Source organism: Pogoniulus pusillus, chromosome Z (genome assembly GCF_015220805.1).
Source record: "Pogoniulus pusillus isolate bPogPus1 chromosome Z, bPogPus1.pri, whole genome shotgun sequence".
NCBI classification, from domain to species: Eukaryota; Metazoa; Chordata; class Aves; order Piciformes; family Lybiidae; genus Pogoniulus; species Pogoniulus pusillus.
Window position 1 is genome coordinate 47,442,107 of NC_087309.1, and position 27,203 is coordinate 47,469,309.

A 27,203-nucleotide genomic window follows, 5' to 3' on the forward strand; every position below is an offset into this window, starting at 1 on the left:
TGCCTCTGAAAGCCTGACCACAAATCTCAATGTCAATGCCTGCTTCAAAGTCAAGTTGCCAAAAGGGCTTTACTTGCTGCAAGATCTTACCTAGACGTCTGCAGCCTTCTGTAAACAAAGCTGGCAAAGCTGCCACCGTAAGCTGCTGATAGCTCCCTTTTAATGGAAGAGAGGGGCGCAGAGCACGCTGTTGTCAGATGAAAAGCTTGCTCCTACTTTAACTCGCGTGGCAATCGCCCCTTCACACGCTCATTACGTACTGCCCGGCGGGGCGATCCGGGCCAGCCTCGGGCTCTGGCAGACCGCGCTGCCGTCTCGGCACCATGGGCAGCCTCCAGCCTTCTGCCTCGAATGGGTCGGGCGGTGAGACAGGGCTGCCGGGGCAGGGACTGCCAGTCTCCAGACGTCGCGGCTTCACCCCTGCCTCCTGCCTCCGCCGGCGGTGAGGGGCAGCGCGAGATCTCCCCAGTTCCTCACATCCCCCCCTCGCCTGCAGGCAGACCCCAACCGTTGCTGCCCATGGAAGCCGCAGGGTCTCCGCCGCGACCGCTTCCGCGCCGTTACCTGCCACCCTCCCTTGGCTCGCCGCTCCGTTCCGCCGCTCCGGGCCCGCCCCCGCCCCTGCGCCATTGGCTCCGCCCGGCCCAGCCCCGCCCGCAGGCACCACCCGCCGCCCGGAGCACGGTGGCTGGCAGTGTGGGGAGCGTTGGTACTGCCGCCGCGACGCCGAGGTCTGCGAGGTTGGGGGGTGCCAGCCGTGGGGCATGTGAGAGGCGCGGCTCTGAGCCTCCGGCCATGGCTGACAAAGTTTCAGAGCCTCCGGAGCGGCCGCGGGATGTCGGCCACGTCGGCTCCTCTTGCTCCGACTCCTCCTCCGGCTCGGAAACTCTCTCTGAGGAGGGGGAGCCCGGCCGCGGCGGTGAGGTGGCGGCCGCCAGCGGGGCGGAGGCAAGGCGGCGGCGGCCGGGCGAAGACCGGGCGAGCCCCGGCGGGCGAGCGGAGGACGACGCGTCGCTGGAAGAGCGGGATGAGGAGGTGCGCGGGGCCGAAACGGCTACGCTTGGTTGTCCTCGTCTGAGGCACCAGGGTCGCTCAGGGCGGCTGCCCCTCGCGGCGGGGAGCGGCTTCGTTCCCACCTGGGTGCAAGCTTCGCGGGGTAGATCCAGAGCGTCCTGCACCCCTCGGCTCCCGCGCCTCTAGCTGCCGATATTGAGGGTTGGAGTGTTTTGTATGGGGGGAGGTATTTTTGAAAGAAAATACATTTCTTCTGGCGTTGCTCTAAACCTTGGGGTTTTGTTTGTGTGGCGTTACTTTAAAATAAACTCTTCAGTGTCAGACAGAAGCCCCTCAACTATTCTAATCGTTTTGGGAGAGCTAATGACAGTCTGTGGATTATGGAGGACCTCTGTGCGTGATGCTCCTGTTGTACCCTTCCCTACTCCTGAGCTAGCTGCAATACCTTTTAACGGCACTCTTCAAAACAACCGCTTCGCTTTGTTACTGTAAGGTGACCCTTCTGTGTGCGAGGGTAATATTTTTTCCCCAATTTATTTTCTTCTTGTTGCTTCATGGTTCTCGTTTCTTGAAGATATTTGTTGCCCCTAACCCCGAACCAAGCGTGTTGTTCTGGCTGCCTGCCCTGTGCATAATCTCTTGTACACCTTAGTTGAGTGTCTGACTTGCCTTTTGTTGTGGTCAACTTTTCAATTTGCTCTTAAGCGTTTTTTCTTTATTCTCTACCTGTGTGCAGCTGGATGTACGAAGGCTTTTTATGGGAGGGCATGGCATTTTTTTAAGGAGTATCTGCAAAGTGCTCGATGAAGTTACTTGCAATTAGTTAATCTGTGGTTGCCAAGAGTGTTTTCTCCCTCAGTAACGACTGTTTATGTAGCTCCTGTTTTTTCCCCTTCGTTCCCTGATGCCTAGAGGCTCTGTTGAATTGGCAAACTCTAGGATGGTGAGGCAAACTGCATTTAAAAATAAATTTCTCTATCCCTTTTCCCTTTAAATACTCAAACTTGGTGTATATTCCGGGACTTTCTACTGTGTGAGCTGAGAAAGGCTGGGATGTATTTACAGCAAAGTGCATTTATGGTAATACTAGAGTGAATGGAACATACCTATGTTATTTATTTTTTGATAGAGTTGTGAACTTGCTGTAATCACTGATATGAGTAGGAGCTCTGTAGCTACTGTTAGCATCATGCTTGTTGGTGGCTAATTAGAATACGATGCTTCTTTATAGATCTTGTATGCATCATTTGGGGGCTGAGCTTACACAGCTATGTGATGTGTAGCTGGTTTAGTGCTCAGCTGCTAAGACTGAAAAATAACTGTGCAGAAATACACAAAGACTGTCTGTTCAGTAGCTGAACTCAAAACCACTGGCAGACCAGTTAAGTTCTGGTTGACGCTAGTTATTTCTGTGTGTGCTTTGGAGATTAATTGCAGACATTTTTTGAGCTGAAAGTATAGGAAAAGTAAGCTCAAAAAGAAGCAAATGCTACATTCATTGGAGCATGGAAATCCTACATGGGCAATCTGATACCCTGCCTGCAGTTAGTAGTGCTAGAAGATCCCAGTACAAAGTCATTTTAATTTAATGGAAAGGGTAGCTTAGAATATGCAGCCGTCTTCCCTCCCTTTATTGCTCTTTGCTAGATGTTTTTCAATATCTGAAATAAGTCTTTTTGATCTGTGTTTCTTATGCTTTGATTTCATTCATCTTTCATTTTAGTGTCTAAATTCCTGCCTACCTGCAGAGGCACCTGACATATCCACCCACATAATAATATTGTTTTGTGCAAGGACACTGCAATGCATTAGAGTGCAGAAATAAGTGAATCCACATTAATTTAAATCTGAGATAGTATCTCTGTTGCTTGCACACTGAAACCATTAAGGATAATGAGTAAAAGGCACTATGAAAAAGTCCAGTATGAATGTATGGATGATCTCAGTCTTTCTTTACTTGCTGCCTGCTGAAAGTGTAATATTGAGATAAGCACTTGAAGTCACTATTTTCATGTTGACATCCCATCTAATTACTGTAAAAAAATGAAAATGTCAGTGTTCTGTGCAATATTCTGTTTCTTAGTTCTTTTGTTTGTGTGGATCCCCAACACTTGATCCTGCTCTTCAGATTTCATTTCTCCTCTTGGCCTGTCCTTTTTGCTGTTGCCAACACAGCAGAATTCAATCTGTTGTCTGTTCATTATCCTTTAGATAGCAGTGAAACAGATTGTCCTAATAACTCTCTTGTTGCTAGTTTAGCTGTCAGTAAATTCTTCAAAGCTGGGACATAGAAAATGTTTTCAAACCAAATTTATAAATGGCTGGTTAGAAAATATGGCATATTTTTCCACATGCCTTACTAGTTCGTGTGGTGTACCAGCAGAACTATTTATTCCCCTGTGACACTGTATATGACTGACTTGACAACTCTGATCTTGTCTGCTCCTAGACCTCCCCTTCAGACTAAACAACCCCAGTGTCTTTAATCTTCCCTTACAGAATATGTTTTCAGACATCTGGTTGTTTTCATTGCTGTCTTGTGGACTCTTCCCAGCTGGTCACATATGTCTTGCAATGTAACATCAAAAACCGGGATGCCACACTCAGATTTAGTTGTTGACAGAGCTGAATAGAACAGAAAGATTATTTCAGAGGGGTCTCAAGTTGTGTCACTGTTTACATAGTCCAGACTGCTCTTTTACTGTTTTGCTCCATTATTAATTTTTGTCTTTTTCTGACAATTTAAACATTTCTATACTACCAAAAGGTAGAACTGAAAACTTGGTAACTCATCTTCTGAGTTTCACATCTGAAAGAGTTAATTCCTACAGGTGAATGGGGAAGGGAGCATCAAGATGGGAAGGGAGGGTACATCGCTCTTTTTATTCCTTGTTATTGTTACTTCAGCCTATTGTCCCATACATTTCATTTAAAAAAAGAAAAAAGAAAGTTGCTAAATAGCACCAAAAAAGTGGTCTCTTATTTCATGTAAGCAAGAACAAATCATAGTTTACAAGATTGTGGCCATTGGTTACTAAACTGGTGTCTGACTATGAGACCTTGGACACATGAGAATTACATGTGCATTTAAACTTAATGTAGGAAATATTTTGCTTCTGGAATATCAGTGAAGTGTCGAGGGCAGCAAACACCTGAAACTCAAGTGAATTCAAGCAGGTTATCTGGCTACGTTCTTGTGAGGTGAGTGACTAACTGCTGACAGAGTCAGGCTGTACCAGGTTGCATGGTGAAGAGCATTTTGAGGCAAACACTACATAGAGGATGTCTCACTGCTTTTCTAATGCATCGTGGTGTGGATTTGTGGGTTTGTTGGATTTTTTCCCCCCTTCTATTTTTAAAGTGACTATTTTCTGTTCTCTTTAGAACTTTATTTGTTGAAAAGGATGTTTTCCACTATCAAGGGGATAACAGCATGTTTTCTATTGTGATGTGGCTGCTTCTGTAGTCTGTGGGTAGTCCAGACCAGACAGGGATGGTGGAGATAGAGTTAAATTAAAACAAACCCAGAACTTTCCCATTTTCCTTTCTATTGCATTTATCTTCTCTCCACTACTCTTTCTTTTGGTAAAAGAAGAAAAAAAAGTGACTATGAACAGGAAACATGTTTCATGAGGCTTGTTGAGGTGAGTGGTACCTAATGTCACAGGCTATGTTAGTTTCTTTGTTTTTGTTTTACAGTCTTTCAGTTCAGCATGAGATTTGCCTTTTTAGATGGTGGCTTACAAATCTTAGTGTTTTACAGGGCAGGTGAGTGCCTTCTTGGATTAATCTTGTTTCTTTAGAAGAGGCTGAAGGCAGGCTACAGGTTTCTTACCTACATCAGTAAAGTCAAGGATCCAAAGGTTAAATTGGGTGGCTTGGATTTTTCTGTGATTTCCACCTCTGTCAGCTGACCTACTGAAAGAGTTTATCTTTCTACAAACCTTGTCACAGTAACTGAGACATTGCTCAGCAGAGCAGAGTAGCAAGCCAGGGAGGATAGGTAGTCTTTCAGAGAGAATAATACCCTGTCACACAGCACAGCTGTCTAGGTCTGAAATGGATCCAAAAGCTTCTGATCCTGCTGGTTGTCTTTTGACATACTATAGGAAGCCCTCTTCAGTATTTTAGATGCTGTCAAAAAAAAAATCAAACCCACCAATGGAAAAAAAAAAAAAAAAAAAGAGTGAAAATATGGTACTTTATTCTCAATTTCAGTTTGTGCTCTGTAAATTAGAGATTTGGCACTAAAGTGGATAACAGTTGGTAAGACTTGATCTGATAGTGAAAAGATGATAAACAATACGAAAAGGCAGGATTTCTCATTAAAAAATTCCACTGACTTCTACTCTGTGTTATTTTTCTACTCTATAATTGATGTGTATCATGTATTGAAAAAAGATCGTTCACTGCAGAGTGAAAAGTACAAAATATTTTTCTTTTGCTACTATCTCTTCACCTGATTTTGACTTCTTGATGTTATGTTGCAATCTGTTGTGGCTTCAAGAGGACTGTAGGGTGAGAATTAGTTACTGGCAAGCTAAGATCCTGTCATGAAAGTACTCATAGCAAGGTGAATAGTATGATAAAATACTGCTCTAAAAGCTGCCCTTTTGCACTTTTATCCTTAAGCATATGGCTACCAGGCAGCTACAGTACTACCAGAATTACAGATTGTCTGCCAAGTCTTCAGCAAAACTGTAGTGCAGTTCAGCGGAGGGTTGCAAATCAAAAGGCATTGGAGTGAAGTCAGAGCAATCCCAAGCACAAATCAGGCTGGGTGAAGAATGGCTTGAGAGCAGTCTCGAGAAGGACCTGAACAGTTGATGAAAAACTTAAAATGCGTCGGCAGTGTGTGCTTGCAGCCCAGAAGGCTAACTGTATCTTGGCCTGCATCAAAACAAATGCGACTAGCAGGTTGAAGGAGGTAATTTCCCCTTTCTGTTCTGCTCTCATGAGACCTCACCTGGACTACTGTGTCTCATTCTGGGAGTCCCAACTCTAGGAGGACATCAGACTGCTGGAGCGGGTCCAGAGGAGAGCCGTGAAGATAATCAGAGGGTTGGAGCACCTGTCCTGTGAGGACGGGCTGAGAGTTGAGGCTGCTCAGCCTGGAGATGAGAAGATTCTGTGGAAATCTTATGCAGCCTTCCAGTACCTGAAGGGGACCTAAAAGAAAGCAAGGAAGGGACTTAGGTTTGGTTTGTTTTTTTAAGGGCTTGTAGTGAAAGATCCAAGGGGAGTGGCTTTAAGCTTGAGGAGGGTAGATTTAAACTGGATATTAGGAAGAAATTCTTTACAGTGAGGATAAAACACTGGAACAGTTTGCCCAGGGAAATTGTGGATACTCCTTTCCTGAAATGTTCAAGGCCAGGCTGGACAGGGATTTGAGCAACATGGTCTAGTGGAAGGTGTTCCTGGCCATGGCAGGGCAGTTGGAACTAGATGACCTTTAAGGTCCCTTCCAACCCAAACTGTTCTATGCTTCTATAAAGTAAGCAAAGAGTGATGAAATAATGGCAATGCTTACATGAGCATCCATCCATGTATAAGAGATGATGGTAGTTCTGTCAAAATGTCACTGTGACCTAACTAGTAATAGTGTCTTTTGTTACCTTTCTCTTTACCCTCTTGTTGTCCTGCTGAAGTACTAACATGGCACATGCTTAGACTGTGTGAAAGATAGAATTTTCTTTTGTTTCAGACTTTGTCTCTGACATTGATGGATCATTCCCTGTTGTAGCACACCCTGAATGCTACAGCTGCCTAAAGATGAATTGCCTAATTGCTAGAGTATAAGCCTTGGATCATACCAAGGAATAGTAATGCAGTCATAAAGTGTATACTTCTCAGGGTTGAAATTATTGCAGTGGGATTAAATAAACACTCATCTAGCCTAGAGCAGACACAAAACTCTTCTTTTGTCATGTGAGCCAGAGAAACAATACTGCTTTTATTTTTTTTTAGGTATGTTTGTGATAAGCTGCCTATGAAGTTAAATGCTTTATACTTTAAGTGTGTAAGGCTGTCTCAACAGTCAGGTAAAACACTAAAATTCAATTTCAGTATGAAAAAATTGCTCATACTTCAGACTTTCTGTGTTTAGGATAGGCCTTTAAGGTACATGCTGATTTGTACTTTATGATCTCAGAAGTACACTGGGATGGAGAGTCTGGGATGGAGAGTCACGGATGGTTGAAGGCTTTATCTAATACACCTGTGTGATGTTGCCTGAGGTTTTAGATTATCTGTGAAGCAGTAGTGTTTGTAGCTCTCTAGAGCTTCTTTTCAAGAGATTTTTGTGGGTATAAATAAACCTATAACTAGATCATCACCCTTCTAACTTGGAGTAAGTGAGAACTGAGGAAGCAGAGCTTCATATTTATTTTCACGTGCCATAACTATTTACACACTTGAAATCCTCCTGGAGGAAGATGGGTAAGGATTTGATAATTGCAATTTTCAACAGAAAATGCATACATGTTATAAAAAATGACCAAGTAGGGTTTTTGCACTTTGTTCTCCTGTCTGCAGGATATAAACAGTCCTAAGGATAATCTTTTAAGATTGCTTAGTGTCTATTTTCTATTGCAAAGTAAAATGTAGAAAAAAATGAGCTTTTTTTTTTTTCTGAAGAGCTTCAGGCTCTGCAGAAGGAGGACAAGCTAAGTCCTGTGTAGTCTGTTACCTTTCATGACACTTTGGCTAGACCTAAGCTGCTTTGAATTGAATGTTGGTAAATAAAACAGCGTGGTTCTGTTGTTGTGCTATTACTGTCTACAACTACCTGAAGGGGCATTGTAGCCAGGTGGGGGGTGGCCTCTTCTGCCAGGCAACCAGCAATAGAACAAGGGGACACAGTCTCAAGTTGTGCCAGGGTAGGTATAGGCTGGATATTAGGAAGAAGTTCTTCACAGAGAGAGTGATTTGCCCAGGGAGGTGGTGGAGGCACCGTCCCTGGGGGTCTTCAAGAAAAGCCTGGATGAGGCACTTAGTGCCATGGTCTAGTTGATTGGTTAGGGCTGGGTGATAGGTTGGACTGGATGATCTTGGAGGTCTCTTCCAACCTGGTTGATTCTATGATTCTATTTGGAAGCTGCATATGATGAGGCTGCCTTGCTAGCAATAATAGCTTGTGTAAAGTTGAGATTACGCAAGGGGATAAAGAGAGCCTAAGTCTTGAGACATAAAATATGAGTGCTGTCAAGTGCAGTGCAGATGAGAAGATGTCGTAGAGGGGATTTCTCTGTTCCTCCCCTGTTAGGGGGAGGTGAGAAATTAATTTGAGGTGGTTTTGATTTTTTATAAAATTATTTATTAAAATTAATATTTACAAATTTACATCACCCTCAACCACTATGAAATCCAGGTTCTTATGCAAGGTTATGAAAATAGCTTTGGGATATTACAGGGATTGATTATTAAGTGGAAATATCAAATTATTAACAATTATTGACAGAGAGAATGATTTCTTAGGCTTAATGCCTCTTAACAACTCTAGTGTTTGCCCAGCAAGGGCTGAAACTGTGTGTGCTCTTTAGATAGAGACAACTTATATTACAAAGGTATTAAAGCTTATTTAGGCATGATGCTCTTGAATCTTAATCATTAAATCACCCTTCCCTGGGATTCTGCCTCCATGTGCCTCAATCTCTAGGGACTTGATGGAGCTGGAGATTTGTCCCAGCTTGCAAGGGGAATTGATAAGGGTCTTCCCAATCTCTGGGGTAAATAGAGTTTCTCTAACCTTCTGTCCTGGGGTGATCTCTGCCTTCGGTGCTGCGGCTTCTGGATGCTGTGTGTCCAGGGGTGATCAGCTGGCAGAAATTTCCCGATGCAGGAGAAGGATTTGGTCTGTGTATCTTCTGACACGGTCTGGGCAGCTAGCAGGCTGCGTTTGCAGGTTTGCAGACCATCTGGAGAGGGGTCTGCTGGCTCTGGGTCTTTCCAAAGTTACAGGATAGGTGGCAAGCAATATCTGTGCCATGCTGCAGGGAGATTTAACTCCGCAGCTGAATCAAGATAGCTCTAGGCTTTAGGCAGGAGGTCTCTCAGCTCCCCATATATGTGTGGTGCAGGCATGAATGTGCTCTGCTTCTCAGAGGGCTGCAGATAGCTTGGCTGTGCCTTGAGATCGATGCATGAGGTCTAAGCCTCTGTAATGCTTGCGAGTGAGTGAGGCCTGATCCTGTCTAGGCCAATGCAAGTGGGTCACAGCAGCAGGATGCTGCTGTGGATCAGAGCTGAGTTTATGTGCTCCAAGCTTCTGAACTGATAAACAGTCTGGATCGTCTGATCAGACTGAACTGGACTGACTGACCACGTGGTGCTGCTGTGCACCTTCTTTATAGGCTCTGGGGCCGAGATTCGTGGCTTGTTGGACATCTAACATGACCAGTCAGGTTGGCCGTAGGCCAAACTTTGCCCCAATAGGCAATAGAGATATGCCTGGACCCTCCCAATAGGGGTTTACCTGCCCGGACCTCAGGGGTACATGGGCTGGGCGTGTGTGTGTTATGCAACTTGTTTGCTGCCTCATGGGTCCTGGCAAAAGAGCATGTCTGGGCATGCAGAGGCATAGAAAAGCCTCAGTTTTGGGGCTGCTGCCCCTCCATCACAGAAGATCCTTGAGCTAGGAAGCTGATCAGCCAGATAACGTTTTACTACAACAATCCATGTCATGGCTTATCTTTGCTCTTGGTTTTGTTGCATATTATGCACTTTCTCAAAGCACAACTGTGATCTCAAAGGTTACTTTGTTGAAGTGTGGATACATCATAAGTACTTGTTTTCTGGTCTTACTGTTTGGGTTACCTGTTGCTGGCAAACACTAACCAACAATGCTTTTCTATACAAGACATGAGAAGAAGATGTTTGATCTTTATGGTTTTCTGTTACAGCTTCCTTAGGCAGAACTGCTCTGACACCAGGCTGAAGGTTTTCTGTCCTGCCCAGTGCAGTGAAGCAGAGGCTTCAGACGAAGAATTAAGACTAAGGCAGACTCTGCCTGTTCTGCTGAGTTAGGAAATGGCCTGTTCAGGCTCTGGGTGAAGAGAAGTAGCAGTCTTTTTTGTGGCTTGAGAAATGAAAGAGTAAAGAACAGAGAAGAAATAATTTGGGATTTTCTTTTTTGGTTTGTCTCTTTTTATCCTTTGTTTTTGTATGGTACCAAGCACAGTGGTACTGTAGCGTGTATTGGAGCTTCTTGGTGTTAGTTTATCAGCTATCAAATGTGTTAGTGTGTGATTTATTGCTGAGCTCCTTCAAACCAGTAATGTAGTCTTGAAATACTGTGCAATTGAACCCCTTCACATCTTTATCATTTGTTGCTTCAGCCTTCAGATTTGTTTTTCTCACCTCTTTTAGCTGCGGAGTTTATTCTTTTTGAGTTTGTGTTTTAAGATGCATGCCTGATTCTGTGAAGCTTCTGGGAAAACTCGTGTGGAAGAAGGAATTTACAGTATGTGGAAAAAGGGACTGTCCAGTTGGGAGTGGTACAGGAACCTTGTGAGAGTGTGTAGGGATGCAGTGAGGAAAGGTAAGGCCCTTTTAGAATGAAATCTGGGCAAGCCTGTGAAATACGAGAGAGAGAGGGCTTCAAATGCATCAGGAGGAAAAGGAAAACGTGGGCCTGCTGCTGAGTGAGGTAGGTGTCCTGGTGGTGGAATGTGCAGAGAAAGAGGAGCTACTGAAAATCTTTGTTTCAGTCTAATTGATAAGACCATCCCTCAGGGATGCCATCCCTGGAGGTGAGAAAGAAAATCTGCAGGAAGAAAGAGTCTTCCTTAGCTGAGGAGGTCTGGGTTAAAGACCATCTAGGCAAGCTGGAGACCCATAGGTATATGAACTGAGTGGCCCAGAACTGGATATAATACTTCAGACGAGGCCTCACCAAGGCAGAGTAGAGGAGAAGGAGAACTTCTCTCGACCTACTAACCACACCCCTTTTAATACACCCCAGAATGGCATTGGCCCTCCTGGGCACAAGAGTACATTGCTGGCTTATGGTCAACCTCCCATCCGCTAGGACCACCATATCCTTTTCCCCTTTGCTGCTCTCCAGTAGGTCAGTCTCCAGCCTATACTGATATTTGGGGTTGTTCTTTCCCAGGTGCAAGACTCTACCTTGTTGAATTTCATTCAGTTTCTTCCTGCACAACCCTCCAGCCTGTCTAAGTCTCACTGAATATGTTGAACAGAACTGGTCCCAGTACTGACCCCTGAGGGACTCCACTAGATCAAGGTCTCCAACTAGACTCCATCTTACTGGCTACAACTCTCTGACTTCATTCCTTTAACCAGGTCATATTCACCTCACTACCTGATCATCCAGACCACTGCCTTGGTTTAGCTGCAAGGATGGTGTGGGAGAGTGTCAAATGCTTTACTGAAGTCAAGATAAACCACGTCTACAAGGCAATTAAAAAGGAATTTAAGGCCCTAGGGAAATCGATAGATGGGGCAGGAGCACAGGTGGTGTTCTGCTCAGTTCCCTCTGTGGCAAGGGAGTTCACAGAGAGGAACAGCAGAACCTATGACATCAACAGCTGGCTCAAGGGATGGTGCCAGCGGCGGCATTTTGGGTTCTTTGATCATGGGGGAACTTTTACTGCACCGGACCTGCTTGATCGTGATGGGGTGCAGTTGTCTAGGAGGGGCAGGAGAGTCCTGGCACTGGAGTTGGCAGGGCTCTTTAGGCGGGCTTTAAACTAGGTCTGAAGGGGGTGGGTGAGGCAATTACTCTCTCTGAGAAGGAGAGAGTGGGAAGGAAACTAGGGACAATTGAGGAACCGAGAGCCCAGCTGAAGTGCATCTACACCAATGCATGCAGCTTGGGTAACAAGCAGGAGGAACTGGAAGTCCTGGTCCACCAGGGTGACTATGATATAGTTGCCATTTCAGAAACTTGGTGGGATGACAGGCATGACTGGAGTGCTATACTGGGGGGATACAGCCTCTTCAGGAGAGATAGGCAAGGGAGAAGAGGAGGAGGGGTGGCTCTGTATTTTAGGGAGTCACTCCTTGCCACTGAGCTTGAGGTGAGGGACGAAGGGGTTGAGAGCTTGTGGGTTAAAATCAGAGGGAGGGCTAACAAATCTGACATCCTGGTTGGAGTCTGTTATAGACCACCCAACCAGGATGAGGAAACAGATGAGATATTTTACAAACAATTGGAGGCTGTCTCAAGGTCATCAGATCTTGTTCTTGTGGGTGACTTTAACCTGCCAGATATCTGCTGGGAACTTAATTCAGCAGAGAGGAGACAGCCCAGGAGATTTCTAGAGTGTATGGAGGACAGCTTCATGACCCAGCTGTTAAGTGAGCCTACTAAGAGTCAAGCTCAGCTTGACCTGCTGTTCTCCACCAGAGAAGGGCTGGTGGGAGATGTGACAGTTGGAGGCTGCCTGGGGTATAGTGATCATGAGATAGTGGAGTTTTCAGTATGCAGGGAGCTAGCGAGGAACTATAACAGAACCCACATCTTGGACTTCCAGAGGGCAAACTTCAGTTTGCTCAAGAAACTTATTTCCAAAGTCCCCTGGGCAGCAGTCCTTGAGAACAAAGGGGTCCAGGATGGTTGGACCTACTTTAAACAGGAGCTCTTGAAGGCACAGGAGCTGGCAGTTCCCATGTGCTGAAAGATGAGCCGGCAGGGAAGGCGACCAGCCTGGATGAGTTAACAGCTCCTGAAGGAATTGGGGGGAAAAAAGAGGGTGTATCACCTCTGGAAGGAGGGGAAGGCTTCTTCTGATGTGTTTAAGTAGGTAGCCAGACTATGCAGGAGAAAAATTAGAGAGGCTAAGGCCCAGCTAGAACTTAGGCTGCAACCTCTGTGAAGGATAATAAAAAGCACTTTTATAAATTTATCAATGCTAAAAGGAAGGGCAAGAAGAGCCTCCACTGCTTACTGGACCAGGAGGGGAATACTATAACTGATGATGAGGAAAAGGCTGAGGTCCTGAATGCCTTCTTCACCTCAGTTTTCAACAGCAAAGAGGGAGGAGTTCAGGGCAAGTGGCCTCTTCAACTGGGGGATGGGATCGGGGAGTGGTGTGTTCCCCTGGAAATTCATGAGGAATTAGTTCAGGACCTGTTGAGCCACCTGGACACCCACAAGTCCGTGGGACCAGATGGGATCCATCCCAGGGTGCTGAGAGAGCTGGCAGATGAGCTGGCCAAGCTGCTCTCCATCATTTTCCAGCAGTCCTGGCTCACTGGAGAGGTCCCAGGAGACTGGAAAATGGCCAACGTGGTCCCCATCCACAAGAAGGGTCGGATGGAGGAACCTGGGAACTACAGATCTGTCACCCGGATGGAGGTGAGGCTGACAGGTCTATAGTTACCTAGGTCTTCCTTCTTACCCTTTTTGGAGATTGGAGTGGTGTTTGGCCTCCTCCAGAGCTTGGGTGGAAACCCCAACATGTAATTCTTGGCTACCAGGTCACCTTATGACTGGCATCTGATGGATCTGCAGGCTCTGGAAGAGATACCTCCAGAAAATCTTCCTCTGACTGTGCAGAGTACATGATGGTTTTGACTGCCTGCCTGCAAAAGGAGCAAAACGTTTTCCTATTGGCCCACTGCAAAATACATCCCAGGCAGAACTGATGCTGACAGGGCATGGCATAAGCAATGTCATCTTCAGTGTTGTGGCAGATAGGGCAGCTCCACTCTGTCTCTGTGACCATGCTTGTTTTCTGTGGGAGGCTGGTGAGAGCCCTGGACAAGCAGCTGCTCTCCCTCACTGGTGTCACATGCTGCTAAATTGAGAGAGATTATGGTCACTCACTGTCCAGCCAAAGGACAGCAGAAATGCAGTACAGTCTGGATCAGTCCATGACCAGTCCAAATAGTGGGGCTTTGTTTCCACCCCTGGAACAGCTGAGTCCACTGACTCTTTCCACCTCTACAGGTGAAAGCAAACTGTGTCTTTGTTTTTGTGCTACCTTCCAGCACATGCAGGAGTGCAGATCCCTGTGTCACACCAGAAATACAGATGGGTTCTGCCTCTTTAACCTGCCAAGCCATCAGTTTCATACAGTCCAATAAACCCAGTTGTCCCTCTCCTCCATCTGTTTGGAGGCAGGGTGTCTCTAAATCTGTCTAGAATCACCTGCACCTTGTGTTTGTGAGTCCCTTCAGAAAAATCAAAAGCACCACCAGCATGTCTGCTCTTCCTGGGTTATTTTCCACAGGAAAATGAGGCAGCTTTCTTCAGGAGAGAATTCTTCTGTAAATCACGTACTTGTGAAACTAGGACTGAAATGGGTTTATCATCCCACTTCCTCATGTCCTCCCTGTGGTCACACAAGTAAAACCACAGGGTGCCTGGTCTGTGAACCTCCCAGATTCCCTCTCTCAGACAGGGGAGCATCTGTTCCTTATGGCTGAAGCACAGGCCTTTACGGAGGAGAAATTATTCCTCACTTCCCTGAGGCCTTTGCTAGTTCCATCCACTGACCTTAGCTATCTTCCAAAATGAGTAAGAGCTGAGAGAGCAACCAGCAAACAGTTCACTCTTTCTTTTTCCTGGTTTATCCTTATCTTTGCAGGACACAAAAACCTGCTTTCTTCTTCTTTTTTTCCTGCACCACCACAAGGACATACAGGCAGTCCCCAGAAAGGAAATACAGCACATAACAGGAAAGGGAAAAAAAGCACAAAACTTTCTTAACAAGCTTCAAGCCATAACTGAATGCTCTTCTTATCTCAACCCTTTTGTCTCCTGCCAGAATCACAAAGAGGAGCCCAGTGAGGTTCAAGAGGGTTAAGTGCAGAGTCCTGCAACTGGAGTGGAATAATAAATTGCACCAGTACAAGTTGGTTCATGATCTGATGGAAAGCAGCCCTGTGGAGAAAGACCTGGGAGTCCTAGTGGACAACAAGCTATCCATGGCACAGCAATGTGCCCTTGTGGCCAAGAAGGCCAATGGGATCCTGGGGTGCATTAAGAGGAGTATGGCTAGCAGATTGAGGGAGATTTTTCTCTCCTTGTGATCTATCCTGGTGAGACCTCACCTGGAATATTGTGTTCAATTTTGGGCTCCCCAGTTCAGGAGGGACAGGGATCTACTTGAAAGAGTCTAACAGAGAGATATGAACATGATTAAGAGACTGGAACACTGCCCTGTGAGGAGAGGCTAATGGACATGGGGCTTTTTGGTCTGGTGAAGAGATAACTTAGAGGGGATCTAATCAATGTTTACCAAGGGCTGGGTGTCAAGAGGGTGGAGACAGATTCTTCTCACTTGCACCCTGTGGGCAATGGATATAAACTATGCACAGGAGGTTCCACCTCACCATAAGGAAGAACTTCTTTACTGTAAGGTTCACAGAGCACTGGAACAGGCTGCCCAGAATGGTTGTGGAATCTCCTTCTCTAGAGACTTTCAGGACCCATCTGGATGTGTTCCTGTGTGACCTGCAATAGATTATGGTGCTCCTCTGGTAGGGGGGTGGGACTTGATGATTTATGGAGGTCCCTTCCAACCCTTAACATCCTGTGATCCTGTGACTGTCTTAAGACAGCTGCTTTCCCTGCCTCACGTTGGTGCACCAAAAAATGTAACGGTTTGGCACAAGGGCTAAACCACCTGCTCCGCCAACACAAAAGTGAGGAGAAGAGTAACGCACAAAAACTCAGGGTTGAGATAAAGAGGTAAGAGTTTAATGTAACATAAGATATCATAATCAGAATTCGTAATTACCTTAGCTAATAATCTAATTGATTTAGTCGTGATAGATAGCTTAAGATAAATTTAAACAGTAGTACAATGGAACTCATTGTGCTACATACACGCACCTACAAAAATAGTTTCCTCTGGCTTTATTTTCCTAATCATCATCTTGTGTTTTTTTCACTCAGTTTTAATTCCAAGTTAGCACTGTGGGTTGAAGTGTGGAGAAAATTGAGTGTACAATTTCACCAGGGAGAGAGATATAAGATGGTGGGATGATGAGTCTTTCTTGATTAGACAAGTGTAGTCACCACACAGTAGAGCTTGCAGATGAGCGGAACAAGTGTCAGGTCCACTATTTAAAAGACCAATAATCCAATACAATATGGTCTTCCTTCAAACAGCTCTCTAAAGTGCTGTTCAGTGAAAGTTGCTTTTAAAAGGAATGGGAAAAAAAATGTCCTTCCTTATTTTGGGAGCAGGACTGTCCATAGTCGTGTTTAAGGTATGATGCTTAAGATTTCTAAGGAACACTACAATATTTATACAGAATTTCAGTTATAAAGGCTTAACAAGCCTGTATTTTTGTTTCTAATTAATTTCTTCAGCCACAAACTTTTCCCTGTGCTGCTAAGGCAGTGCCGCTTCGTGAGATTTGCCTTGCGTAAGCAGTGTCTGAGACACTTTGACTTTGGTGGGTTTATTCGCATTGGACTCAATGCTGCATGGATCCATGACTGGATTATAATTTGCAGTTCCAGACACTGCTGCAAAGGAGCCAGGGGACTACCTCTGAGTTCTTACTGCATCGCCATGCGTAGATCAGACTTTCCCTAGGGCTCTGGGCTGCCTCTTGTAAGTGGGGTAAAGCAAGTGTGTGGATCAGTCTTTTCCATTTTTCTGATTTTCCTGAATTGCTAAAATTGCCCATAAGCATCCCTGTGAAGATTTCCTGACCAAATTAGAACCCATAAATAAAACTTAATTTGTTTGTATATATTTTGGGGGCAGGGCTTTTTGGAAAAATAAAAATAACTATATAATTCCTGCTATATAATTTCAGTTATAAAGACTTAACAAGTCTGTATTTTTGTTCTAATTAATTTCTTCAGCCACAAACTAGAACAGGATGAGCCTTGTCACAAAAAAATATTTTGTCTCTGAAATTTTATGTATGAAGTTTTGGACTGGAACTTTTCTTTAATAGCTGATTTACCGAAACTTGTGTTACATATCAGTAGTGCAGTTACAGAAATAATCTCTTCATGTATGCAAACTGAGGAAGATTATAAAGTTATGTTGTCAGGGAACTTATCTCTCCTTGGAAGTCTTCCTTGTTACTTTCTTATGCTTTTAGCATGGAACTACTTGAAAATAAAAGTATCTTAATCTTTTCATGACTACATCCTAAGTGGGTTGTGCAAAAGGAAAGATGTGTATCTGAGTGATGTTGACAAGTAATTGTTCCAAAATAAAGAGGGGGTGAGGAATTAATAAAAATATAAATTATTTATTAATCCAAACCCTATCCTCATGTAACTATATGCAAAGTTATCAGAATTATACAGGTTCTTATGTTCAGTTGAGAATATCTGCAGAATATAGGAACAGTTACAAATAGTTTGAGGGACAGTAGTGGAAAAGATGAATCCACAAGCAGTGAATATCTTTTCCACTAAAAGAGGCAGGCTTTCCCGGAGACTTTAGGAAATATTCCAGTTTTACTCGTGAGACAGTGGTGTAGCTGTGAGGGTTCCTCTTACTGCCTTCTTTTTGGGAAGCCTCCTGGAACTGCTGCTGTAGTCCACACACGTGATGCAAAAAGCTAGACGATAGAGAGACAGTGAGAGTGCTTTGCAGCAAGTGGAACACTTTGTACTGAAGCAAGAAGCATGTATTTTTCAGCTCACGCCCTTTTAATACCTCCTGGCTAGTTGCTGTTGTAAGGTCAACAAAAGAAGTGGGAAGCTCAGCCTATATCAGCCCAGGCTTGCCAAAATGTGGGAACTGTGACATGTAGCTTGTGGAAGGGTCCATGTGTCCATGACTACATCCCTAGGAGGGAAAGGTGCCACCTTCTGTCCCTTATCACACTTTTCTCCTTCCCCAATCCTGAATTTGCAAGGGGAAGGTGGAAAGAAAGGTTTTGAGCACACAACCACAGCAATGGAGTCTTGCTTCTAAATGCTGCTGTCTTCCTACTAAGTAGACTCACTGCAGATAAGCCAATTTTTCAATTGGAAAATTTTCAAATTTCAAAATTTTCAAATCTGACCAGAAATTATGAATGTTTTGTTAGTGAGAGTGGACCTCTTAGTAAAAAGGAGAATGACTGTGTGATTGGGTGTTACCTGTCCCACTCCCCTCACCTCCTTTGGAAAATCACCCAGACTAGACTCAGCAGCTCTGGAAATTGAATGAAGCTTTATGTTTACAGCTTAGCACAATATACAAGTATATATTTACAATATATACAGCTATATGCAGAAATAGACAAGTTAAAAAGTAATACAGAAACACAACAACCCTCCCAGAAACCTGAGTCCCCAGGAAAGGCTCCCAACCACCCTTCCACCCACCTTACCTTACCCAATACTTTGCCTTACGCTCAGGGTAGCTTGGAGCGTCAGCCAGGGGGCTTAGGAAGCAGATGGATTAGTCACAGATGGCAGGTGAGGTTAGAGAGAGAAGTTCAGCCCAAAGCCCAGAAAGATAGTGACTGTTATCTGCATTTATGTTCTTGTTCTTAACACATCTCAGCAAGCCTATGAGTGATGTAGACGTCACCGTTGTTTCCTTTTCACAGCCTGTAATCTGTTTCTTCTCACCAAAATATTCTAGCTAGCTTCAAACTAGCACAGACTGCTTAGCTAATTGAAGCAAAAGTAGCTTTTTAGTTACTTTTCAGAAGACAAGGGTGGGTTTGCCGTGTAGTTGTGTCTGTAATTGTGGCAATTGACTCAAAGTTGTGACAGTATGCCCGGCACTGAGCAAGTGGCATGTCATCAGTAGGATCAAGCAGACAAGTATTGGAGTGGATATGTGTGAATGCAGCCCAGAATCACCAGAGAGGTGATAATAACACATTATGATTGAGGTAAATCAGATACGTGCAGGAGTAAGCTAGGCTTATTCAAGTGCGAATAGGATAAAAGTCATGTTGCTGTTCCACAACTAAGACTGCTGCATAGACAGTGCACAATTCTTTGCTTGTACATGCCTGTCAGTTCCTGAGTGTTTGATTCTCATTGATGTAGTTGCAGCTACAACTAAATCAATGAGATGTGGCTTATTGTGAATCAGCAGACATCAGTTTTGGCAATTATCTTCATTCTGGTGTTGCGTGGACTGCCTACCCTTCCAGTGGTCACTGAAGTCCATGCTCTGTCAGCATATCAATCACATCAGGTTAGAGTTGAATCCTTTGAGCACCTGAAGGCTCCCAAAGGGTGACTGCAGCTGAAAAGAACTGAAAGGCAAAGAATTTTTTTCCTGCTTTGCCAGCATAAAATTATGGCTGCCACCTGGAACACAGAACAGGGACATTTCTCTTCCTACTGGGAATAAGTGGAAGGAGAAGCAGTAAGAATTGTCCTGGTTCGGATTTTCTTGTTGGCACATGCTTCTCTTGTGAAATTTTTTTGTTGAGAAACATTTAAGATTTGTCCACAGTTACTCCATGCCTGGTAGTGCTAACAAGGCAATCAGATTGTGCGCAAATTAGATTAACAATGTTTGAAGTTTCTGAAAGTCTAAACAAGTCAGAACTGCATGTCCATTCTGTGGGCTTGGCCTCTTGCAGTGAGCACAAAACCTCTGACAGTCACCACTGTGGTATTGTACAATGATAGAGCAATGGGAGTTTGAAGTGATCTCTGGAGATCATCCAATCCACCAGTGTGCATATGTCTGGATTGGCTTGCACAGGAACATGTCCAGGCACGTTCTGAAAGTGTTCAGAAAAGGAGACTCAGCAGCCTGTTGGGGCAGCCTGTTTCAGTCCTCTGTCACCCCCTAAGTGAAAACATTTCTCCTTCGAGTGAAACCTCCCATGTTCCAGTTTTATCCTGTTGCCCTCTGTCCTCTTGCTGACCACCACTGGGAAGAGGTGACTGAGAGAGGTACCTTTATCAGGTTTGCTTTGCTGTTTTCTTCTCAATGAACGCAAGTGTACAGGACATACTGTGTAAGTCTGGTCCATCTGAAGGAACATCAGTTCCTGGGCAGTGCACATCACATGAGCATTTGTGGAGGAGTGGTGTAAGAGCCTTGTCTGCAGAGTTTTTAACTTCTGCAGCTGTGCCATTCGCAGACAAGGCTTTTTCTGTGAGGCGTGAAAAGCTTCATTCACAAAGGAAATATGTTGATAACTGAGATATGTCAGAAGTTATTCAGAGATGTTAGTGGTGACAACAGACCTATATGTACATATTGGCCTACCTCTCCATAAAGATAGGGTTAAAGTTGTCGTACAACCACTTCAGGTTTGTCTATCAAGTTTTATTTGTCTTAGCTAATGGGACATCAGTTATATCCAGGGGAGTGCTCCACAGAGTGGTGCATTCCACTTCTAGGAGTTTATCCAGACACTTGGATTAGGTTTTCCTTTTTAATTTTCGTTTGATTATGTTTGGCTGTTCTCCCTTATGCTGCCTTTTTATCTCTTTGCTTAGTTTTCATATCCTCAGCTATTTGTTCATTGTTACCCTGAAGCCTTTTAAGCCAAGCCAAGTTTATTTAGATCTTTTCTTCATCATTCTTCGTAAGTCAATGTCTCCAGCCCTCTTTAATCGTTGAAGTGACTTTGCACTGACCTCTCTCCAATTTACAGCTCTTCTCTGTAATGAGTCTCAGGGCTAAACACAATTTCCTGAAAACAGCCATGCATTGCAAAGATATTATTTTACCTGTGAAGCTGTTTGGCGTACCCAAAACTGGAAAACATTAATCAGCAATGCTTTTAATCAGCAATGCTTTTCTGCACAAGACATAAGAAGATGGTTTTCTGTTTTTACTTTAGAGGCTGAATTCTGAAATGTAGAGTTTGAGGACTTAAGAAAGAGGCCACAGTGAAGCTGAGAAATTATTAATGTGAACAAAGTCCTTGCAGTTTTCCGTTACAGCTTCCTTAGGCAGAACTGCTCTGACACCAGGCCGAAGGTTTTCTGTCCTGCCCAGTGCAGTGAAGCAGAGGCTTCGGACGAAGAATTAAGACTAAGACTAAGGCAGACTCTGCCTGTTCTGCTGAGTTAGGAAATGGCCTGTTCAGGCTCTGGGTGAAGAGAAGTAGCAGTCTTTTTTGTGGCTTGAGAAATGAAAGAGTAAAGAACAGAGAAGAAATAATTTGGGATTTTCTTTTTTGGTTTGTCTCTTTTTATCCTTTGTTTTTGTATGGTACCAAGCACAGTGGTACTGTAGCGTGTATTGGGAGCTTCTTGGTGTTCGTTTATCACCTACCAAATGTGTTAGTGTGTGATTTATTGCTGAGCTCCTTCAAAACAGTAATGTAGTCTTGAAATACTGTGCAGTTGAACCCCTTCACATCTTTATCATTTGTTGCTTCAGCCTTCAGATTTGTTTTTTTCACCTCTTCTCTTTTAGCTGTGGAGTTTATTCTTTTTGAGTTTGTGTTTTAAGATGCATGCCTGATTCTGTGAAGCTTCTGGGAAAACTCGTGTGGAAGAAGGAATTTACAGTATGTGGAAAAAGAGACTGTCCAGTTGGGAGAGGTACAGGAACCTTGTGAGAGTGTGTAGGGTTGCAGTGAGGAAAGGTAAGGCCCTTTTAGAATGAAATCTGGGCAAGCCTGTGAAATACGAGAGAGAGAGGGCTTCAAATGCATCAGGAGGAAAAGGAAAACGTGGGCCTGCTGCTGAGTGAGGTAGGTGTCCTGGTGGTGGAATGTGCAGAGAAAGAGGAGCTACTGAAAATCTTTGTTTCAGTCTAATTGATAAGACCATCCCTCAGGGATGCCATCCCTGGAGGTGAGAAAGAAAATCTGCAGGAAGAAAGAGTCTTCCTTAGCTGAGGAGGTCTGGGTTAAAGACCATCTAGGCAAGCTGGAGACCCATAGGTATATGGGACCTGATGCTACGCACCCATGAGTGCTGAGAGAAGTGGCTCATGCTGTGTCTGAGACACTCTTCCTTTCTGAAATGTCATGGGATACAGGAGAGGTGCTTGAGGACTGAAGGAAAGCCTTTGTGACTCCAGTCTTTGAAAAGGGCTAACAGGAAGACCCAGAAATCATAGGCCAGTCAGCAGCAACATAAAAGGCAATATAGGCCCCTTGCCGAATTGGATGGGTGCCTTGGTGACGGAGGATCTCCATAAGGCAGAGTTACCTTCTTTGTCTCCATCTGTACTCATGAGCCCCTAAGGCCACGAAGGAAGACAAGCTTAAGGATGTGGGTTCCTTGTTGATGGGGACTGGGTTTGTGAGAACTGGTTTAGGGAGCAGCTAAGTAAAGTGAACATCCATAAGTCCATGAGTCCTGATGATATGCACCTGCGAGTGCTGAAGGAGCTGGTGGAGGTCATTGCCAGACCACTCTCCATCATCTTTGGTAAGTCATGGTGCACAGGAGAGGTGTGGTGCCTGAGGACTGGAGGAGGGCAAACACCACTCCAATCTTCAAAAAAGGTAAGAAGGAGGACCCAGGTAACTATAGACCAGTCAGCATCACCTCCATCCCCAGAAAGACAATGGAGCAGCTTATCCTCATCACTGTCTTTAGCCATATCAAGGACAAGAAGGTCACTGGGAGCAGTCAGCATAGTTTTATCAAGGGGAAGTCATGTTTGACCAACCTGATAACCTGTTGGGATGTAACCAGGTGGATAGATGATGGAAGAGCAGTGGATGTGCTTTACCTTGATTTCAGTGAAGCATTTGACACTGTCTCCCACAGCATCCTTGCAGCTAAACTGAGGAGGTGTGGTCTGGGTGATGAAGTAGTGAAGTGGATTGGGAACTGGTTAAAGAAGTCAGAGAGTTTCGGTCAGTGGAATAGAGTCTACTTGGATGCCTGTAACTAATGGAGTTCCCTAGGAGTTGGTGCTGGGACCAGTATCATTCAGTCTATTCGTTAATGACCTGGATGAGGGCATGGAGTGCACTGTCAGCAAGTTTGCTGATGACACCAAGCTGGGTGGAGTGGCTGACACACCTGAGAGTTGTGCTGCCATTCACAGAGACTGGGACAGGCTGGGGAGTTGGGCAGGAATAGAATTAATGAAGTTAAACAGTGGCAAGTGTAGAGTCATACACCTGGGAAAGAACAACCCTATGTATCAGCATAGGTTGAGGACTGACCTGCTGGAGAGCAGTGAAGGGGAGAAAGACTTGGAAGTCCTGGTAGATGGAAGGATGGTCATGAGCCAGCAGTGTGCTCTTGTGGCAGGGAAGGCCAGTGCCATTCTGGGGTGTATTAGAAGAGGTGTGGTTAGTAGGTCGAGGGAGGGTCTCCTTCCCCTCTACTCTCCCCTGATGAGGCCTCTTCTGGAGTATTGTGTCCAGTTCTGGGCTCCCCCAGCTCAAGAAGGACAGGTTGCTGCTTGAGAGAGTCCAATGCAGAGCCACAAAAATGATTAAGGAAGTTGAACATCTTCCTTACAAGGAGAGACTGAGGGAGCTGGGGCTCTTTAGCTTGGAGAAGATAAATAGGGCATGATCTCATTCATGTTTATAAATATGTAAGGGGTGAGTGTCAGGAGGATGGAGCCAGCCCCTTCTCAGTGATGCCCAATGACAAGACAAGGGGCAGTGGGTGGAAGTTGAGGCATAGGAGGTTCCATGTGAACCTGAGGAGGGTTTTTTTCACTGTGAGGGTGACAGAGCACTGGAACAGGCTGCTGAGGGAGGTTGTGGAGTCTCCCTCTCTGGAGATATTCAAGAACCGTCTGGATGCCTTCCAGCATGATCTGCTCTGGGTGATCCTGCTCTGGCAGTGGGGTTGGACCAGATGATCTTTTGAGGTCCCTTCCAGCCTCTGACATTCTACATTCTATGATTCATCTCTATTCCTGGAAGAGTGACTGAGTAGCTTATTCTGGAGGTCCTTTTTAAGCATGTAGAGGAAAAGATTAGCAGTAGTCAGCATGGATTCACAAAGGGAAAATCGTGCTTGAGTGATCTGATAGCCCTGTGTGATGGTGTGACTAGCTAGATGGATGAGGGGAGAGAAGTGGATGTTGTCTACAGGGACTTCAGCAAGGCCTTTGACACACTCTCCTGTAAGTTCCTTGTGGGCAAGAATGGTAGGGGTTCTGGTACCTGAAGTGGGCTACAAGAAAGCCAGGAAGGGTTTTTTCTAAGGACTTGTAGTGACAGGGCAAGGGGGAATGGAGTGAAGCTTGAGGAGAGCAGGTTTTGACTGGATATTAGGAAGAAATTCTTTCCAGTGAGGGTAGTGAGACATTGCAACCAGTTGTCCTAGGAGGCTATGGATGCCCCATCCCTGGTAGCATTCAAGGCCAGGCTGCATTAGGCCTTGAGCAAGCTGCCCATGGCAGAGGGCTTGAAACTGGATGATCTTTAAGGTCCTTCCCAACCCAAACTATTCTATGAAGAGACCTCTGGGGATTATCTACTGATATTCCTGTGGAACCGTTGTGTTGTTCCATAGCTGATGAAAGACTTGTGCTTTAACTCATGGATCATTGGTAGTTCATTGTGTGATGATGGAGGGGAAGGAAAAAAGATGCCAGTACTTGAGGATAAGCCACCTGAAAAGGTGAAAAGTGTGAGGGAGCGGTGGCAAGTAAACTGCACTTTGAAATCCAGTCTAGAATCTGTCTTAGCTTTCGAGTTCCTGAGCCAAATAAAGTTTTACTTTTGCCTTTGCAGCTGAAAGGGATGCTCTCATCAGCTTTTCTCATCTGGCAGTCCTGCGCCACCCGGGGAGCAGAGAGATGAGTACTGTGCCCTCCTTTAAAGATACTACTAACCTGACAAGTCTGCACCATTCAGAAATGAGTGGCAAATATGTACAGAGTTACAGCTCAAGTATTCTCTTGTGTAGCTTGGTAAACCTTGCTACAATTTTTTTATCTGACTGGTACTAAGATTTCAGTGAGATCCAGGAATGGTGGAATGTATGTTTGGTTTTTTTTTCTTGTCTTTTTTTATAACTGGTATCACCTATGGTCTTGAAGCACAGTCTTTGTCTAGTATAGGTGATCCTGCTCTGTCCGGGGGTTTGAAGTCAAGGTCCCCTCTAGCCCCTATCAGTCTGTGTGTGAACTTGTGAAAGAGAGTATTTTCTGATCAGACGACTCTGGAAATTAATTTCAGGAGAAGCAGAAGAAAGATGGCATGTGCAAGCTACAGAGGTCTCTTCCAAAATTATTAAGTGTAGATGAAAATAACTGATTATAGGATGGTAACTGCCATTGCCAAGAGAGACACATTTTGCAGTGGTTTATTCCATATACCTCAATATATCCTTTATTTATTTATAGTTCCTAGAGGGTAGTGCTTATAATACTGAGTGACAGGCTTCCTTTGTGAGGCTCTGCTGCCATGATAGTGGGACTGTATAATTATCTGCACCTGGACTATTAATATTTGATTTTTTTTTAAAACAGCTTTGCAATCCTGAGGAAGAAAGCTGTGACTGAGTGAAGCAGATGAACTACCACACTAAACTGCTAATTGAATTTTCATTGTTACCTCAGGAAACTTACTAGAATGTAATAATGCTGTAGATGTGGCTCAGTGAATGCTGTCATTGTAAAGCTACTATTCAGGCCACAAAACAAAACTGTCTCATCTGTCTTTTATCACAGTATCACACAGTATCACAGTATCATCAGGGTTGGAAGAGACCTCACAGATCATCAAGTCCAACCCTTTACCACAGAGCTCAAGGCTAGACCATGGCACCAAGTGCCACATCCAACCTTGCCTTGAACAGCTCCAGGGACAGCGACTCCACCACCTCCCCGGGCAGCCCATTCCAGTGTCCAATGACTCTCTCAGTGAAGAACTTTCTCCTCACCTCCAGCCTAAATCTCCCCTGGCGCAGCTTGAGGCTGTGTCCTCTCGTTCTGGTGCTGGCCACCTGAGAGAAGAGAGCAATCTCCTCCTGGCCACAACCACCCCTCAGGTAGTTGTAGACAGCAATAAGGTCCCCCCTGAGCCTCCTCTTCTCCAGGCTAAACAATCCCAGCTCCCTCAGCCTCTCCTCGTAGGGCTTGTGCTCGAGGCCTCTCCCCAGCCTCGTCGCCCTTCTCTGGACACGCTCAGTTTTATCCATAGTACATGATAAGCAAGGGCATGATGAGTTATGCTTGACGTAGTTTGTTCTGAGCTAGCTAACAGAATAAATTGGTCACAAAAAGTCATGGGAAAACTCTTCAGCTGGATCTTTATAGTTTGTGTAAGTAGATGGGCTGAAGTAAACCTTCTGGATGTGCTGTAACCCGTTACAAGTGGTTCCTTCCCCTTCCCATATGTAAAAATATTGGTGATATTAACACATTAGACCACTGGAGGATGTGAAAGATGCATTGGCTTCCTGGGAGCAGCTCCGAAGCAAGCAGAGTACTGAATATTGAATTGGCTATATGTACTTTTAGAAAATGTGCATCTATACTGCAGATGGATTAGCTGAAACAGCAAGGACATCTCACTTACTGGTTGTTGCAGAGCCCTGACAATCACTGACTTCCTTGGCTTTCATTGAGTTCTGATGATTGAACCTCAAATTAGGTATTGAAATTAGAAGTTGCATTGAGTTCTGCTGGGAGAGCATATGTAAACTCACACCAAGTATGTATTAAGGTAGTTGAATGGCATCTGGTCTTGTCGGAAAGAACACGAGTTAAAGAATATAAATAGTCTCCTACAGTTCTGTAATTCAATGCTGAGGACTACGTTCCTTCTGGCACCTTTTTTTTTGTGTGGTCATCTCTGGTTTGTTTCCTCCCTAATTCAGCACACTTAGTTTTACATTTTCATCAGAGGTAATAACTACTAGCTGAAATTTGAAGCAACTGAAGCTTCTAACAATTGCCTTCAGGCCGCAGTGATCTAATAGTTAAAGCAGGAGAGTTACAGGAAGGGTAAGCGTGTGAAGGAGGAGGAGGGAGGTTTGATTAAGGTTTAATGAAGTGCGTTAGGGGATGCTCTCCAGCGTGTTCAATAACCTTTATGCTTCTAAGTATGTTATTATTAGCTTTGAGTTAACAGGATCATTAGACACAAAACAATGGAAAAAGTGTGTTTGAAATAATGTGAAAAACAATACTGAAGACACAATCATGCACTTTAGGCATGAGATTTTTTTTGTGAGTGGGGAAAAGTAATACCTCTGAACTTCAGTGCATTGTTAACCGCTCAAAACAGCTGGGACATGCAAGTATTGCTGTTACAGGCCTGCATTACCTCACCTGCATGCTGCCTAAGACAGTAGCTGTGATGGGAACTGTGGCATCGTACTTCGTGCACAATAGAGGAGTAGCCTCACAACTATAATAATTCTGGTGACTTAAGAGCAGGTACAGACA

General features: G+C 44.6%; 1 protein-coding gene across 4 annotated transcripts in view; it reads left to right on the top strand.

Moving 5' to 3' along the window:
- Window positions 1-711: 711 nt before the first annotated feature.
- The window catches only part of MAST4 (microtubule associated serine/threonine kinase family member 4), a 354,406-nt gene continuing 327,914 nt past the window's right edge, over window positions 712-27,203 (top strand). For all 4 annotated transcript variants that reach the window (XM_064140713.1, XM_064140716.1, XM_064140714.1 and 1 more), the window contains exon 1: window positions 712-1,035. In XM_064140713.1, the coding sequence (XP_063996783.1) occupies window positions 796-1,035 (240 nt within the window). In that variant the 5' untranslated portion in view covers window positions 712-795. The remainder of the gene's footprint in view (window positions 1,036-27,203) is intronic.